This window comes from Hevea brasiliensis, chromosome 13, assembly GCF_030052815.1.
Source record: "Hevea brasiliensis isolate MT/VB/25A 57/8 chromosome 13, ASM3005281v1, whole genome shotgun sequence".
NCBI lineage: Eukaryota > Viridiplantae > Streptophyta > Magnoliopsida > Malpighiales > Euphorbiaceae > Hevea > Hevea brasiliensis.
This window is the reverse complement of record NC_079505.1, coordinates 85,053,797-85,069,112: the sequence shown is the minus strand read 5'-3', so window position 1 is coordinate 85,069,112 and position 15,316 is coordinate 85,053,797. Positions and strand designations below refer to the sequence as shown.

General features: G+C 35.1%; 1 protein-coding gene across 1 annotated transcript; it reads left to right on the top strand.

The window, feature by feature from the left end:
* Window positions 1-7,866: 7,866 nt before the first annotated feature.
* On the top strand, window positions 7,867-14,355 carry LOC110659728 (respiratory burst oxidase homolog protein C). The gene is made up of 12 exons (XM_021817761.2): window positions 7,867-8,718; window positions 8,816-8,975; window positions 9,068-9,116; window positions 9,281-9,394; window positions 9,491-9,916; window positions 10,011-10,394; window positions 10,497-10,592; window positions 10,702-10,817; window positions 10,905-11,007; window positions 11,118-11,194; window positions 12,776-13,314; window positions 13,803-14,355. Exons 1-12 carry the CDS (start codon window positions 8,157-8,159, stop codon window positions 13,910-13,912), a joined length of 2,736 nt encoding a protein of 911 aa, XP_021673453.2. The 5' UTR covers window positions 7,867-8,156; the 3' UTR covers window positions 13,913-14,355.
* The last annotated feature ends 961 nt before the right edge of the window (window positions 14,356-15,316 follow it).

The following is a 15,316-nucleotide window of genomic DNA, read 5'->3' as shown; positions in this document are numbered from 1 at the left end:
CTCTTGGGGCTGCTCTTCATTGACTTGGGAATCTTTATGATGAGATTTGGTGGTTGAAGCACTGGCGTTTTGTGGGACTATTCTCGCCGGCTTGGAGAATGGAACTTAAAACTATTCTCAACGCCGACCTATCAAACCCTTCTCATTTTACGTCTATAAAACTTTGGTCGGCTTTATTAAATGATAATCCAACCTAATCTAACTAATTAATTAAAAACTGAGTGCAATTGAAATCCTAATAACTTCACCGAGTTTTATTTTATTTTCAACAGTAATGGCCATCGAGACAGTCAGTCTATTGCCCACGTGAGTTTTCAATTTCATTGGGATAATTTTCAACAATAATTAAAGCTGAGTAAATTAGAAAAAATAATAATAATAATCCTTTCCCATCCATCAACTCTCTAACTTCAAACTTAAAACTTGATCCGATCCAGTCAAACTCGGTTTGTTTACAGATTATGATGCTGCAACTGCAATTTTTGGGTTGAATGGGATTCATAATTTGGACCTTCTCCTCCTAAAATTAATCTTGTCAATGCTATTGATTGAATTGGGATTGAAGTTGAAAACAAATTGAAAAATCACTCATTGATATGATATCTATCATCCCATAATGAATATAACAAATTTTTTTTATTAAAAATAGTAAAAATAATTACACAGATGTTCGTTGGATCATGTGCAATGCTTGGAGTAGACTTCCGCTATCTATTGTTTCGCGTGATTATGAATTTAAGATTAGTTTAAATAAACTCATGATTAATGGATTAACCAAAGACCAGCCCAGCTTGTAATTTGTAGATTAATGGTGCAACTTGGTGATTAACAAATCCCACAACTAATAATTAATTATAATAATGGAATTAATGTGATATATTTTATGGTAGGCAAATCAAATGAGGAAGTGATCTTCAACTGACAACTTGAATTTGAGGTAGCTGATAACTTAATTAGGGAATCTAATCTAATTTCTAATTAATAAATATCCCAAACTAATGGAAGTGGTCCCTTTATACATAATGTGCATCGGTGTTAGTGTTTCCTATGCAATTTGCAACGGGAGCGTAATGTTTGACCAGTAATATCACACGGTAAGGAAGTCGTGGGACCGTCGAATTTTCTTTGTACGTGTTCTCTTTTTTTTTTTTTTTCAGCGGACGTATATGTGTTTTTGCAGTCGTGGTACCAACTACTTGATATTTTCTTATGTTCTTTGATATTGGACAATATACAATTTGCCAAGTTGATTTTTTCTAAGGTTTTATAATTTTTGAATAAAAATTTCACTAGTGGGGACTTTAATTAAATTGGGAGATAAAATATGTGGATTTATATATTTTAAATAAAAACAATAAGTGTATATTTATGAGAATAACATGGATATATAGAGAATTTCAACTTATCTCTTGTATTATATAGCAATTTAATATTTTTAGGAAACAATTCGCTATTAGACCAATGACCTATTATCATGTGAAATTATTTTAGAAAGGCAAAAGATATGATTTGATTTTATTGAATACGCTTACCTAACCTTATAACTTTTAGCTTTAATTAATTGGATTTAAATTTTGTAAGTACGGTTGACCATCATAATTTTTTTCATTATTACCATTATTTTCAAATTTCTTAACAGTAATTTTGCAAGTACAATGAAAGCCTCTCATTGTTCATATCTTTCTCATTGTTTCTCTTCGTTTTTTTCATTTACTTCCTCTTATATTTGAATAGTTACTATTAAGTATTTTTACTAATAATAACTCATTTTCTTTTTTTATTGTTAGTATTTTTTCTTAATAATTTTCGTATTTATATTTATTTAGGATACATATCATCGGATATATCGTTATTAAAAGATATTAAAAAAATAAACTCTCTTATATATATTATTGTTAGTAATTAATTTATTATATATTTTTATTGATAAATTATTTTATTTTCGGATGAGATTATTTTATGATATGAAAATCATTTTTTCAGTAATAAATTTAAATTTAAAAATTATTTGATGAGCTCGTAAAAAAGCATTAAAGTCCGATAATGGAGTATGCAACTCGCTTATTGATCAAATTACATAATCCAGCAACATTATTAAAATTTTTGTATTATTTTTAATAATTAATTAATTTTATTTATGCATAATTATAATACGTTGATTTTATTTCCTTTTATAATTTATTTTCAATTAATTATCTTTCCTATTGCATAAAAAAAAAAAAAATATTGCCGAGTACAACATCTTGTTAGCATATATTATTAACACACATAATTCACGAGCTTCAATTAAAGGTTAGGTTAACCATGTTTCATGAGCCAGGATTAAAGTAAGTCATAATCATTTGAGTGATGTCTAAATAATAAGACAATAATAGTGTGTTCTATAGTTATTTACTTTATTATAAAGGAAAATTATTTTATTATATAAAATAAAATAATTCAATACAATTTTATAATTTATTTTATGTGATTTTTATAAATTAATATTTTTTATAAAATAATTATTAATTAATAAAAAATTAAAATTTCTTAATATAAAAAATACATATATATTTTTTTTATATATAACAAATTTTATTATAAAATTATAGAAATAAACTACCCATTCATTATAGTAAATTGTGTTAGATTGAATTATAATAAATATTTTATTTAAAAACTATTAAACTTATTTTTTATATAAAGTCATTGCTTTTCTTAAAATTCCGATATTAAAAGCAAAAAGTATGTCAAAAAAGATTAGTTTATATTTCACATTATTCTTCAACAACCACGATTTTCTTATTAAAAAAAAAAAAAAAAAAACTCTGATCACTTCTCTGCAACAAATTGCTGGTATATTTCGCAATGTTCTCATTGAAAAGTTAAAGCTCAAACCAAGGGCATGACTAGAAATACATCAAGCCAAAGGTTGGTTTAGGCTCAAAATTGAACCAGTTGAAATCAAATTAGTTACGGTCACTGGCTTATGCGTCTAGACCGGTTTGTGAATCGGCCACCTTTTCAACTATGAATCGGAATTAGTAATTCTACCAAGTGATTCGGTTTGATTTTTTAAAAAACATGGGTGATGAGACGCATGGAGAAAACGCCACATGGCCCATTTTGAACCGAACCACCTGTAAAATTGATCAATCACTTTAAATTGGAATCGAAATCGCCTCTTGAACTATATCAAACCCAGCTTGAAACCCATGGATAGAGCGAAAATGATTTTCGTTAGGGCCAATAATAATATATTAAAAAAATCATTTGTATTTAAGTTGATCAATCCAAAATTCATATGAAGGTTAATACTATTAGTTTTATCTATTTATATAGATAGAAGTAAAGTTTTTTTTTTTTTTTATTTTTTTTATTTTTTATTTATTTCAAGGCATGAAGGAGTGAAGAACTAAATCGAAGAAAATATAAAAGAAAAAAAAATATATTGCACATATAAGAAGAAAAGGGAGATTAAAAAATTTAAATTGAGAATTCCCAATTGATTTGATATGCTGTGGTAGGGAATTATTTGATTGACGCGTATTTTATTTTCAAATAATAATTATTAATTAAATTTAATTTATAAATATAAAAAGTTTGAATGATTAATTTTTAATAGAACTTCCATACTTATTTGATAATCAAATAATTATAATATTTGAACTTAAATTATAATAAATAAATCAAATATTTGGCCGAGGAGGCACTTGGCACACAATTGAACTTCAGTACAGCTTTCCACCCTCAGACAGACGGACAGTCCGAAAGGACAATCCAAACACTGGAAGACATGCTTCGCATGAGTGTCTTGGATTTTGGAGGTCAATGGGATGAGCAGCTAGCTTTGGTGGAATTTGCCTACAACAACAGTTACCATTCCAAAGATAGGGATGGCACCCTATGAGGCACTATATGGAAGAAAGTGTAGGTCTCCTCTGTGTTGGAGAAATGGGAAGCGAAGGTGCATGATGTAGACCTAGTGTAGTACACTTGCAGGTAGTTCCTTTAATCGAGGAACGATCGAGGCTTTTGATGGCGAGAAGAGTTATGCGGACTCCGCGAAGGGATGTGGAGTTTGCGATGGCGACTATGTATTTCAAGGTTTCTCCAATGAAGGGAGTCATGAGATTTGGAAAGAAGGGCAAGTTGGCACCTCGGTATATTGGACCTTTTGAGGTTACGGATAGAGTTGGAGCGATTGCCTCACGGTTGGAGTTACCACCCAACCTTTCTCACGTTCATCCGTGTTTCACATCTCCATGCTCAGAAATACATTCCGATCCTTCTCATGTAATCGCAACCGGATGTGATAGAGCTAAAAGAGAACTTGACATTTGAGGAGCGACTGAGCCATAGTAGACTACCAAGTGAGGCAATGAGATCAAAACAGATCCCTATGGTTAAGGTTTTGTGGAGGAGTCAGTCAGTGGAAGAGTGCACCTGGGAGTCAGAACGGGACATGCGTAGCAAGTACCCTTACCTGTTCAATGTATAATCATGTACTTTATTCTGCCTTGTGTAAAAAATTCGAGGACGAATTTTCTGTAAGGGGGGAAGAATGTAACACCCCAAAATTTTATTATTTATGAGTATTTTTGGTATTTTAATTTTATTTGAATTTTTGAAATTTTTCTGAGATTTTTCGGATTTTAAAAATCAGGTTCGATTTTTCGAAAATATAAACTTTGATGATTTTTAAAAATTAATTTAAAGACCACGTGGCAAAACTAAAAATATATTTGGAGTCTACGTATTTTTCTAAGTTTTCTGGAATTTTTTTGGAATTTTTGGACCTCGTTTTCGGTCCCGAGGCAGAGTAAAAAATTCAAAATTTTGTATTTCGAATCGAACCGACCGAATCGAACCGGACCGGATCGGACCGATCGAATCGGACCGGTCCTTTTCCTTCTTCATTTTTCTTTCCCCGCGCGCGCGTCCCTCTCCCCTTCTCTCTCTCTTTTCTCTCTCCTCCCCTGCCACGGCCACCGCCTCCCTGCGTCCTCTCCCGCCGGCCGCCTCGGCCCCACCCGGCAATGGAACGCCGCGAAAGTCCCTGCAAGGCCGCTGCCAGCTTCCTCGGCCAAATCCGGCCGATCCGGTCACCGATTGGACCGGGTCTTGTGTCCAAAACCATCTACTCGGCGAGAGCTTTCCATAGACACCAAGAATGCCGAAATCCATCGAGCGGATTGTCCGATTTTAGCTCGGGAAGATTTTAGCCCATTTCGACTTTTGGGCTAGATTTCTCGAAAACCGTGAATCCCACGAGAAAACCGAGGCCACCAGCACGCTCCATTCGTCGAGAGCTTCGCAACGACATAAATTTCGAATTTTTTCGACACCGTTTTTCGGTGGGTCCCACGGAACTTTGCAGTGTATTTTCGAGCACTAAATGAGCTTAGAAAATTCTGAAAAATTTATGTACTAACACCCGAGTTATGGGCTTCGTGTAGGTCTCCTCGATTCGCGGAAATTCGGCGATTGACCGGTGCGCAAATTTGGAAAAGTCTCCGAATTGGACCGAGGTTTTGGCTAGCCCCATTGTCGACGTCGGAGCGCCTCGAAGTCGAATCGGCAAAGGTAAACCAACCTTGTTTTTACGTAATTTTCTAGTGCTTAAATAGGATTAAAAATCCATAAAATATTCGTGGTAGCTTAGAAAATTACGATTCTTTTTGCAATAGCTTAGTAATATTGCTAAGGACATGGGCAAAGTTTTATAATATTAAGAGCTAGTTTGTACAGTTTTTGCAAAAATGATCAATAATAAGGATTAAATTGAAATTTAGCTTATTGTGATTGATGAATTATTTGATGTGCGGGAGGGGCTGTGTGATATGATTAAACTGTTGATATATGGATTGTGAATATAGAAGAGCGTTTTTAGCCCTTTTTGGTCGGGTAGGTCCTAGGTATAGGGAGACTCTGCGGATTTTGCACGACTTAGGACGTACTTGATATTTTTCTTTGTTGTATTGAGTCAAATTTATTAAATAGATGTAATGTAATTGTCGTGAGCCGATGACCTTCTTCCTCCGCCCGCCACGATAATTTGTCGTCAAGTCTGTGAGTAAAATATTAATTTTAAGCGTAATTTCGATATTATTATATGTTCGATGCCCATGCATCACTTATATGCATATATTTATGTAGTTAAACTCTAGGCACGAATTATGTTGCATTGATAACTGTAATGTGCCATGAGTGTTGTTGTGGTAATTTGGAGCGGTGTGCGTGTGTTGGCGTGCGTGTGATGTGGTGTGGACTATGGATAGGACGGGTAGACACGGCTTGAGTTCTTGGGACCGGTCCTTCGGGGTAGACACGGCTTGAGTTCTTATGGGACCCCGATTTGGTATTTAAGTGGAAGTCCGAGTGAGTTCTTGGCAGGTTGGATTTAAGAGAGTCAGATAGGGATCGGCTCCATATATTATGAATGATGTTACGAGTGCGTGAGTGCTCCAAATTACCTTTTGATGTTATGATGTGAAAATGTTGTGTATGTTGCATTTCACTCCACAGTTGCATTAGTACTAGACAGTTATAGAGATTATAGTTAAGATTGATATTTTACTCTGAGTCGAACGCTCACTCTGTTCAAAAATTTTTACAGCCACGGGAGGATATTTTGTTGCAGGTTAACTCGCTTTTCTACCTCGCAGTTGTTTATCAATATTGTGTAATTTTAATTACTCCTAGAATTTCCGCATGTGTTAGCGGTATTTATTTGAATTTGGTCCGTAATATTTTTATCATGTTGGACCAGAAACTTAAATATGTTATGCATGTTGATGGATTGGATGAGGAGTGAGCTCCCATTTATTTTATGTTGATGAGTATGTGGAGGGTGAGCTGAGCTCCCCAATTGAGTATTTGTTGTGTTTACAGGTCGGGTGAGTCAAAAACTCCCCGTTGGAAAGTCCATTTTATGGCCGGACTCTGTCCGTTTGTTTTCTTGAAATTGGGCCCAAATGGGCCTTAGAGTTGGGTTAATGAATAGTTAAGGCTTACTACGGGCCTCGGGGGCTTTAGGCTGGCCCAGGTCCTAGTGCCGGTCCGGCCCATAGGTTGGGTCGTGACAATTAGAAGTTAACAGAGTAGAAAATTTGAGAGAACTAATTAAAAAATAAATAAAATTTATTATATATATTTAGATTTTTATAAGTATTTGGCATTATTTTTTTTACACAAGCGTTTGGGATGGTCAGGCTTCCTCTCGTTTCCTCTTCCTCCTCGGCTACAGAAACCGCTTTTGGTTTGAACCAAAATCGATTGAAATTGTCCAAGACCAATCCGATTCAAATTTCATCAATTTCTCAATTCTAAATCATGGATTTCAGTCTTGAATCAATTCAAACCAGACCGATGGTAAGCTCTAACTCCAAGTCCAGAACGGATTGCTAGGAAATGAGAAAGAAAATGGCAATCATGCACGTCTGCGAAATAGGGAGAGAAAAAAAAAAAAAAAAAGGAAGCCTCTAATCAGCTTAGGCCCCGTACAATTAAATATTGGCAAAATTAAATGAACATTGTAATTTTTTTTTATTAAAATTCTTCATTAATCTTATTAATTATTGCCCCTTTCTAACAAACTTCTATGATTTGTTTAATTGCAACTTGACATATGTTAAGAGGGGCTTGGAGGAGTGTGTAGACTTAACCTGATTCTATAGATTGCATGTATTATATGGAAATTTCTTACTTGTATTAAGATGTATAAATGCTCAACTAATAAAAAATTTTATATATATATATATATATATATATATATATATATATATATTTTAAGTGAGAATTACCATGATTTTTATCAAAATAACGATGATTGATTGGTCGGGTATATATGGGTAAGAATTACTCTTATATTAATGCATGAAATAATCATCCCATGTTCAGACCATAACTAATTTCTCTGCATTTTCACACCTCTCTATATATTCATATAGCAAAGAGACATATCCCCCAGTGAAAGAAAAGAAACCAACATAACAAATTAGTTTCATTTTCTTCGCTGATCCAATTTTGCCAGGATTATGCTTTAGTACTTGTTTTGTGTTTGCTGTTTTCTGCTCAAAGAATCATATCCTACTGGCTTACAGCTTTTTTCGAAACTAGAGAGAATAGTAAATATTGTCACATAAATACAGCTTCAATTTATACGGTAAAGCAAGATGCAAGACATGGGTAGAGAAGATCACCATCACCAGCATCATCACTCTGATACAGAGCTGGTATCTGGTGAAAAGGTAGCTTACAGTGGTCCCTTGAGCGGACCTCTTAACAAGAAAGGAGGAAGAAAGAGCGCCAGGTTCAACATTCCAGAGTCCAGTTCAGCCCAGGATGAACAATACGTGGAGGTCACACTGGATGTCCTCGATGATTCTGTGGCTGTCCGCAGCGTGAAAGCTACAACTGGTGTGGAAGAAGCTGGCGAGTCGACTCTACTTGCCAGGGCTCTAGAGAAAAGATCTGCCTCAAAAGTTGTGAGGAATGCTTCTGCCAGGATCAGGCAAGTTTCCCAAGAAATAAAGCGACTGACTTCCTTCTCTAAGAGGCCTCCTCCTGGTCGCCTCGACAGGACCAAATCTGCAGCTGCTCATGCTTTGAAGGGACTTAAGTTTATCAGCAAGACTGAAGGAGGTGCAGGGTGGGCCGCCGTGGAGAAGCGGTTCGATGAAATTACTGCTTCCACTGATGGCTTGCTTTCTCGCTCGCTATTCTGTGAATGCATAGGTACATATAAGTGCAAATCAACCTGCCTAATTAACAGTATTAATTTTCTAACTGGGACTAAATAATGTTAAATCTATGTGAATTTGTGTGATGGCAGGAATGAAGGAGTCGAAGGAATTTGCGGGGGAGTTGTTTGATGCACTGGCTAGGAAGAGGAATATACAAGGTGATTCTATCAGTAAGGCTGAGTTGCAGGAATTCTGGGAACAGATTTCCGACCAGAGCTTCGATTCCAGGCTTCAAACTTTCTTTGAGATGTAATGTTTATTTTTAAATAATGTTCTTGGAAGTGTACAATCAAGTGATGATTTTGGAGATGAAACTTAAAAGTGATAAAAAATAATTGCAGGGTTGATAAAGACGCAGATGGCAGAATCACAGAAGAGGAAGTCAAAGAGGTATGCCAAAAAAATTCAAAAGATGCAAATAACCCAGAAGTTGACTTATATGTTTCTCTGTAGTTTTAGGCATTTCATTATTATCAATGGATCAGATCATGTGCTTCATATCAGAAGAAGATTTTTGACTCAATTAATTTATATTTGATTATTTATGTTTACAGATTATTACCCTTAGCGCTTCTGCCAATAAACTCTCAAATATTCAAAAACAAGCAGAGGAGTATGCAGCCTTGATCATGGAAGAGCTGGATCCAGAAAATCATGGATATATCATGGTAAATAAACGAGAAATTGATATTTTTCTGCTCACTCTTTTGTGCAGATTATTTTAATAGCCCATTGATTCTGTGTTGATTATTTCCCAAAAACAGATAGAGAACCTGGAAATGCTTCTATTACAAGGACCAAGCCAATCTGTAAGAGTAGGAGAGAGCAGAAACCTGAGCAAAATGCTCAGCCAGAAACTTAAGCCTTCACCGGATGACAACCCAATTAGTGGATGTTGCAGAGACATCAAGTACTTCATTTTAGACAACTGGCAGAGAGTGTGGGTGATAGCTTTGTGGATTGGGGTTATGGCTGGCCTATTTGCCTACAAGTATGTGCAGTATCGACGCAGAGCAGCCTATGTGGTAATGAGGGAATGTGTCTGCATCGCCAAGGGAGCAGCTGAGACACTGAAGTTGAATATGGCTTTGATATTACTACCAGTCTGCAGAAACACCATCACCTGGCTCAGGAATAAGACCAAGCTGGGCGTTGTGGTTCCTTTTGATGACAACCTCAATTTCCACAAGGTATTGCAATGAGTTAATGCCTTTTCTACTGTAAGAAACAGAATTGTCGGCATCAAAACCCAGACATAAATAAATGGATTCTTTTTTTCATTAGGTGATAGCAGTGGGGATTACAATTGGAGTTGGTCTGCATGGGATTTCTCATTTAGCCTGTGATTTCCCTCGGCTTCTTCAAGCAAGCGAAGAGAAGTGGAAGCTTATGCAGCCATTCTTTGGGGATCAACCTTCTAGCTACTGGCATTTTGTCAAATCAGTCGAGGGAGTGACCGGGATCATAATGGTGATATTGATGGCGATAGCCTTTACACTAGCTACCCCTTGGTTCAGGCGTAACAGGCTTAATTTGCCCACTTTCCTCAAGAAGCTCACTGGTTTCAATGCCTTTTGGTACTCTCACCATCTCTTCATCATTGTCTACACCCTGCTCATCGTGCATGGTCATTACCTCTATCTGACTCATAAATGGTACAAAAAAACGGTAAGTAAATTCTCTAATTAATTACTTCATAATATTTTTTCAAAAACTTTCTTCACATTATTTGATTGATAACTGCATTGACCTCTCCCTGTGTATTGGCAGACCTGGATGTATTTGGTTGTTCCTATAATCCTTTATGCCAGTGAAAGATTGACTAGGGCATTAAGATCTAGTATCAAGCCTGTTACCATAAAAAAGGCAAGCAACTTGATTCTTACGTATTGCTGGCTTTGAAGGAAAAAAAAATAAGAAAAGAAAGAAAGAATCATTGAAAATCGTGCTCAATGTTCTTGTTTTTGATATCTAGGTGGCTATTTATCCTGGAAATGTGTTGGCACTTCACATGTCAAAGCCTCAGGGATTTAGATACAAAAGTGGGCAATACATGTTTGTTAATTGTGCTGCTGTTTCACCATTTGAATGGTGAGAGACCTTTCAACACTTAAATTTAATTAGTTACTGAAATATCATTAGTTGCTTCTACTTAAAGATAAAATTACATGTCAACAGGCACCCATTTTCCATCACTTCTGCTCCTAGGGATGACTATTTAAGCGTTCACATTAGAACTTTGGGTGATTGGACAAGGCAACTCAAAGCTGTATTCTCACAGGCATGTAGTTTTTAATGTCTAATGTTCTGTTTATTTCCAAGATTCTTATTGCCCTTCTGGTAGCGATTTTGGTGGTGGCTATTGGTTAATATTCCTTTCTTTCTTATCAGGTTTGCCAAGCACCTGACAGTGGGAAAAGTGGACTTCTCAGAGCTGACGGCTTCCAAGGAAACAACAATCCAATTTGGTGAGTCCTTTGAACTTGGGTAAAATGATTAGTCTATCCACATTTATTTACTGGCCCAAAAATAAATTTTAAACAAAACCTACTTGTTTTTTCATGAACAAGTAATATTATAACCATTTTAAAAGGAATTCAAAGGTAGAGAAGGTGATGAGCAGTTCATTACACATGAACAGGGATGACAAAGTATTTAAATTTATTTAATATTATCATTATTCAAATTTATTCTAAATTTAACTAAAATTTATTTTCTATTATTCATACATATCTTAAATTTGATTATTACTGTCTGCATATCATTTAAATTCATTTAATTATAATTTGTATAAAAATATATTTTATTAGTAATTTTTTATTTTAAAATTTAACATGAAAATTATAAAATATATATTGATATGCAATTAATAATTTTTGTAAACAAATTTGAAACGAATCTACATAATGAGTTTTCAATATATAAAATTTGAAATCGGTCTGAACCTGACTCAAATACATTGCTGGAACTTCATCTTATTAGAATAGGATTGAATACTAAAAAATGTTTAGGTGACAAGCCAGGCCTTAGGTCAACTTTTAATTTAATGGTGAATCTTGGGTGGTTGGCTACAAAAATCTAGCTGCTGATATACCTACCCTAGAAGAGCAATTGATCTCTCATGAATTAGGTGATCCTAGCTAAGCCAGCTGGCTATAAGTGTTATATATATATATATATATATATATATTTGGTAGTAGTTTACAAATGGTTGGCAATTACAGATACATTCAGATATACAAGAATAGAACAAAGGGCAAGAGGTAAGAATAGAGAATGCATCATTTGTTGGAGTAATTAAGGACACCAAGAAGAAGACAGAAAACAACCAAGGAGTGAGGACCCACCAACTATTTGCAATTGGTTTCAGTCAGCCTGAGTGTGATGCACTAGAGATATGTGTTATATCTCTTTTTCCTATTTTTCTACCTAGGATTAGAATTACAGCACATTGCACATTGTCCACTTCCAGGTGCTGCTGGCAGCCAAAAATTCCACCTTTGATTCTTTGGCCTCATGTGTCTGCCATATCACACTCTAACATCATCAATTTATTTGGGTTAGACTGCATTGTTTTACCAATTATAAAAATGACTACCACACCAGAAGACAAAACAATAGGATTAGCTTCTTTTGACAGACTTGTATTTTCCTAATTAAACTACATAAGACTTGATTAGTTTGAAAAATTATTGTTCATGTACTTAATTAGTCAACCCACACTGCCACAGATTGCCAACTGTGTTTTGGAAGACTTTTTTTTTTTTTCACATTGAATAATCTGATTAATCAAACATAATAAACACACAAATTTGATGATTATAGGATAAATTTGACACTGAAGCAAATGCAGTTTACCCCATCAATGGTAGGGACAGCTGACAAATACCTGCACATGGCTCTGTATTGAAGTAAAAAAAAAAAAATTCCCTTTCAATCATTGATATCTGTATTCTGTAGCAATGATATTTTCCTTTTTTCTTCCTTTGAATATATACGTATTGCTTTGACACTTCTAACAAATATATGATAATGATGGTGATGAACAGTTTTCCAAGAGTTTTGATTGATGGTCCATATGGAGCACCAGCACAAGACTACAAAGAGTATGAGGTGGTTCTGCTTGTGGGTCTAGGAATTGGAGCAACCCCAATGATAAGCATTGTGAAGGACATAGTGAGCAACATAAGGGCCTTGGAAGAAGGAGAGGGTGCACTAGAAGATGGTACATTGCCAAAAACACCTACTCCTAATACTGCACTGAGAAGAAAAGATAACTTCAAGACAAGCAGGGCATACTTTTATTGGGTAACAAGGGAACAAGGGTCCTTCGACTGGTTTAAAGGGGTGATGAATGAAGTGGCTGAACTAGACCACAACCATGTCATAGAGCTCCATAACTATTGCACTAGTGTTTACGAAGAAGGAGATGCAAGGTCTGCCCTAATTGCCATGCTTCAATCCCTCCATCATGCCAAGAATGGTGTTGATATTGTCTCTGGAACTCGAGTCAAGTCCCACTTTGCCAAGCCCAATTGGAGGAATGTCTACAAAAGCATTGCCCTTAACCACCCCAATTCTCGAGTTGGTAAGTCCATTTCTTGGGTTAGTTTACAAAACTTAGCATACAAATTATTCCAATGCTAGTTCTTGTCTTCACTTTAAGAGCTTCTATGCTCTTTATGTCAATCAGCATGAAGGGGTGAAACAGACAGATATTTCAATAGTGGGCACTAGTGCTAGTGCTTTTTCCTGATGATGATTGATGAGGTTACTAATAAAATAGTGTTCATCTCAAGAACTGAGGGCTTGCTTTCTTTAGTTTCTTTGTGTCAATTAATTTAGAAATAATTTTCCTTGTTTGGGGCCAAATGGAAAAAGATGAAAGGAATGTACTCCAGAAAGCAAGAGATGTTAGAGGGATGGTAATGGTAGTGTAATGATGCTTATCCTGAGGATAACAAAATCATATCCTAATCATTTATATGGTATATTCTGTTTTTATTTTATTTTATTTTATTTTAGAAAAGAAAAAAAAAATTGACTTTTCTCTTCTCTAATGGTTATGGCGTGCAGGGGTGTTTTATTGTGGGGCACCAGCGCTTACAAAAGAGCTACGTCACCTAGCTTTGGATTTCTCACACAAAACAAACACCAAGTTTGATTTTCACAAAGAAAATTTCTAATTTTCAAAGGATGAGAAGAGAAATAGAGAGAGAGAGAAACATGACAGGCCAACTCATACTGAGCTCCACCAAGATCCCACTTTCTGGCACGTTACAAAGATTTTGGCCCCTTTTGTTGACCTTTTAAGTCTCTCAAATGTCAATAATGTATTCTTTAATCTTTATTAAGTTTGCTTAATAATTCAATAGAGAACTGGTACAATGATGTGCACCCAAAAGAACGTGCGTTGGTTGATTGAAGGGGCAGCTCAGCCTCAGCTACAGAGCCCACCATAACAGTTGGGGTTAGAAGATCAGAAAGTGGAGTGCTTACGTAAGTGAGCCTCCATCTATAAGATGTAAAGTATTTGTCTTCCTTTTCATCTTGAAGCATGCTGAGTTTATTTCATTTTGACTATGTGAATCTCTATCTATATAATGTGAAAGTATTTTCTTCCTTTTCATCTTGAAGAATGCTGAGTTTATTTCATTTTGATTAACTGATAATATCAGTGATGAGCATGGAATCATCCTTTTGTTTTGTAATTTAATCATGAATGATTAGCTATTGAGTTCTTATTTTTTATTTTTTTAGTGAAAGACTTTAATTGAGATTTAAATCTGAGATTTTATAGCTCTAAAGATAATTTTAATATCACTAAAAAATTGAAATTCATTGATTCTTATCTTTTATTTTAATCATGAATGATTAGCCATGGCTTTCTTATGGTCTGTTTATTTTTGAAAGCTGACTCGACTCATTCGCTATGGGGGTGGGCTTGAAGCCTTGAACAACAATAAGAGCCCAGATTATCCAAAACGACCTGGGCTAGCCTATGCCCAGGCAGGCCCACCACAGCTCATTTCCTCTGCTACAATACAATATTTTTGTTCCAACTGACTGGGGGGTGTGGGGTTTGGGAAAATAAGCCTCCGGCTGGCAAAATGTTAATTCACTCTTACATCTATCGGAAAATTTTAATTTAATTTATTTTTAATTTTTACTCTAAATTGATTCCAAATTAAGTTTAAATTATTAATTTTATGTTAATTTATATACAAAAATTGAAAATAAATTAAATTAAACGTCTAATTTCCTTGCATGGAATGACTAGACAGGAACAAAATGCAGACCTACCAAAGGCAAAGAGTTGGGTTCTCTTTAACCATTTCGTGACGAATGATTAACTATCGCGTTATTATGGTGAGTTTATTTTTCAAAGCTAACCCGACTCTTCTTTGTCGTTTATAAGCGACAGAAAATTTTCTTTTATCATATTCGTAGAAGCTAGGGAAATTTTGTAACACTTGTAAAATCTTGCATAGATTGGGCATTAACTGGAAGCTTTTCAAAGCTAAGCTGTCAAGCTTTTATAACACTTGTAACACCAGCAAATTTCAGGATCCATCAATGTTCAAGTTTTC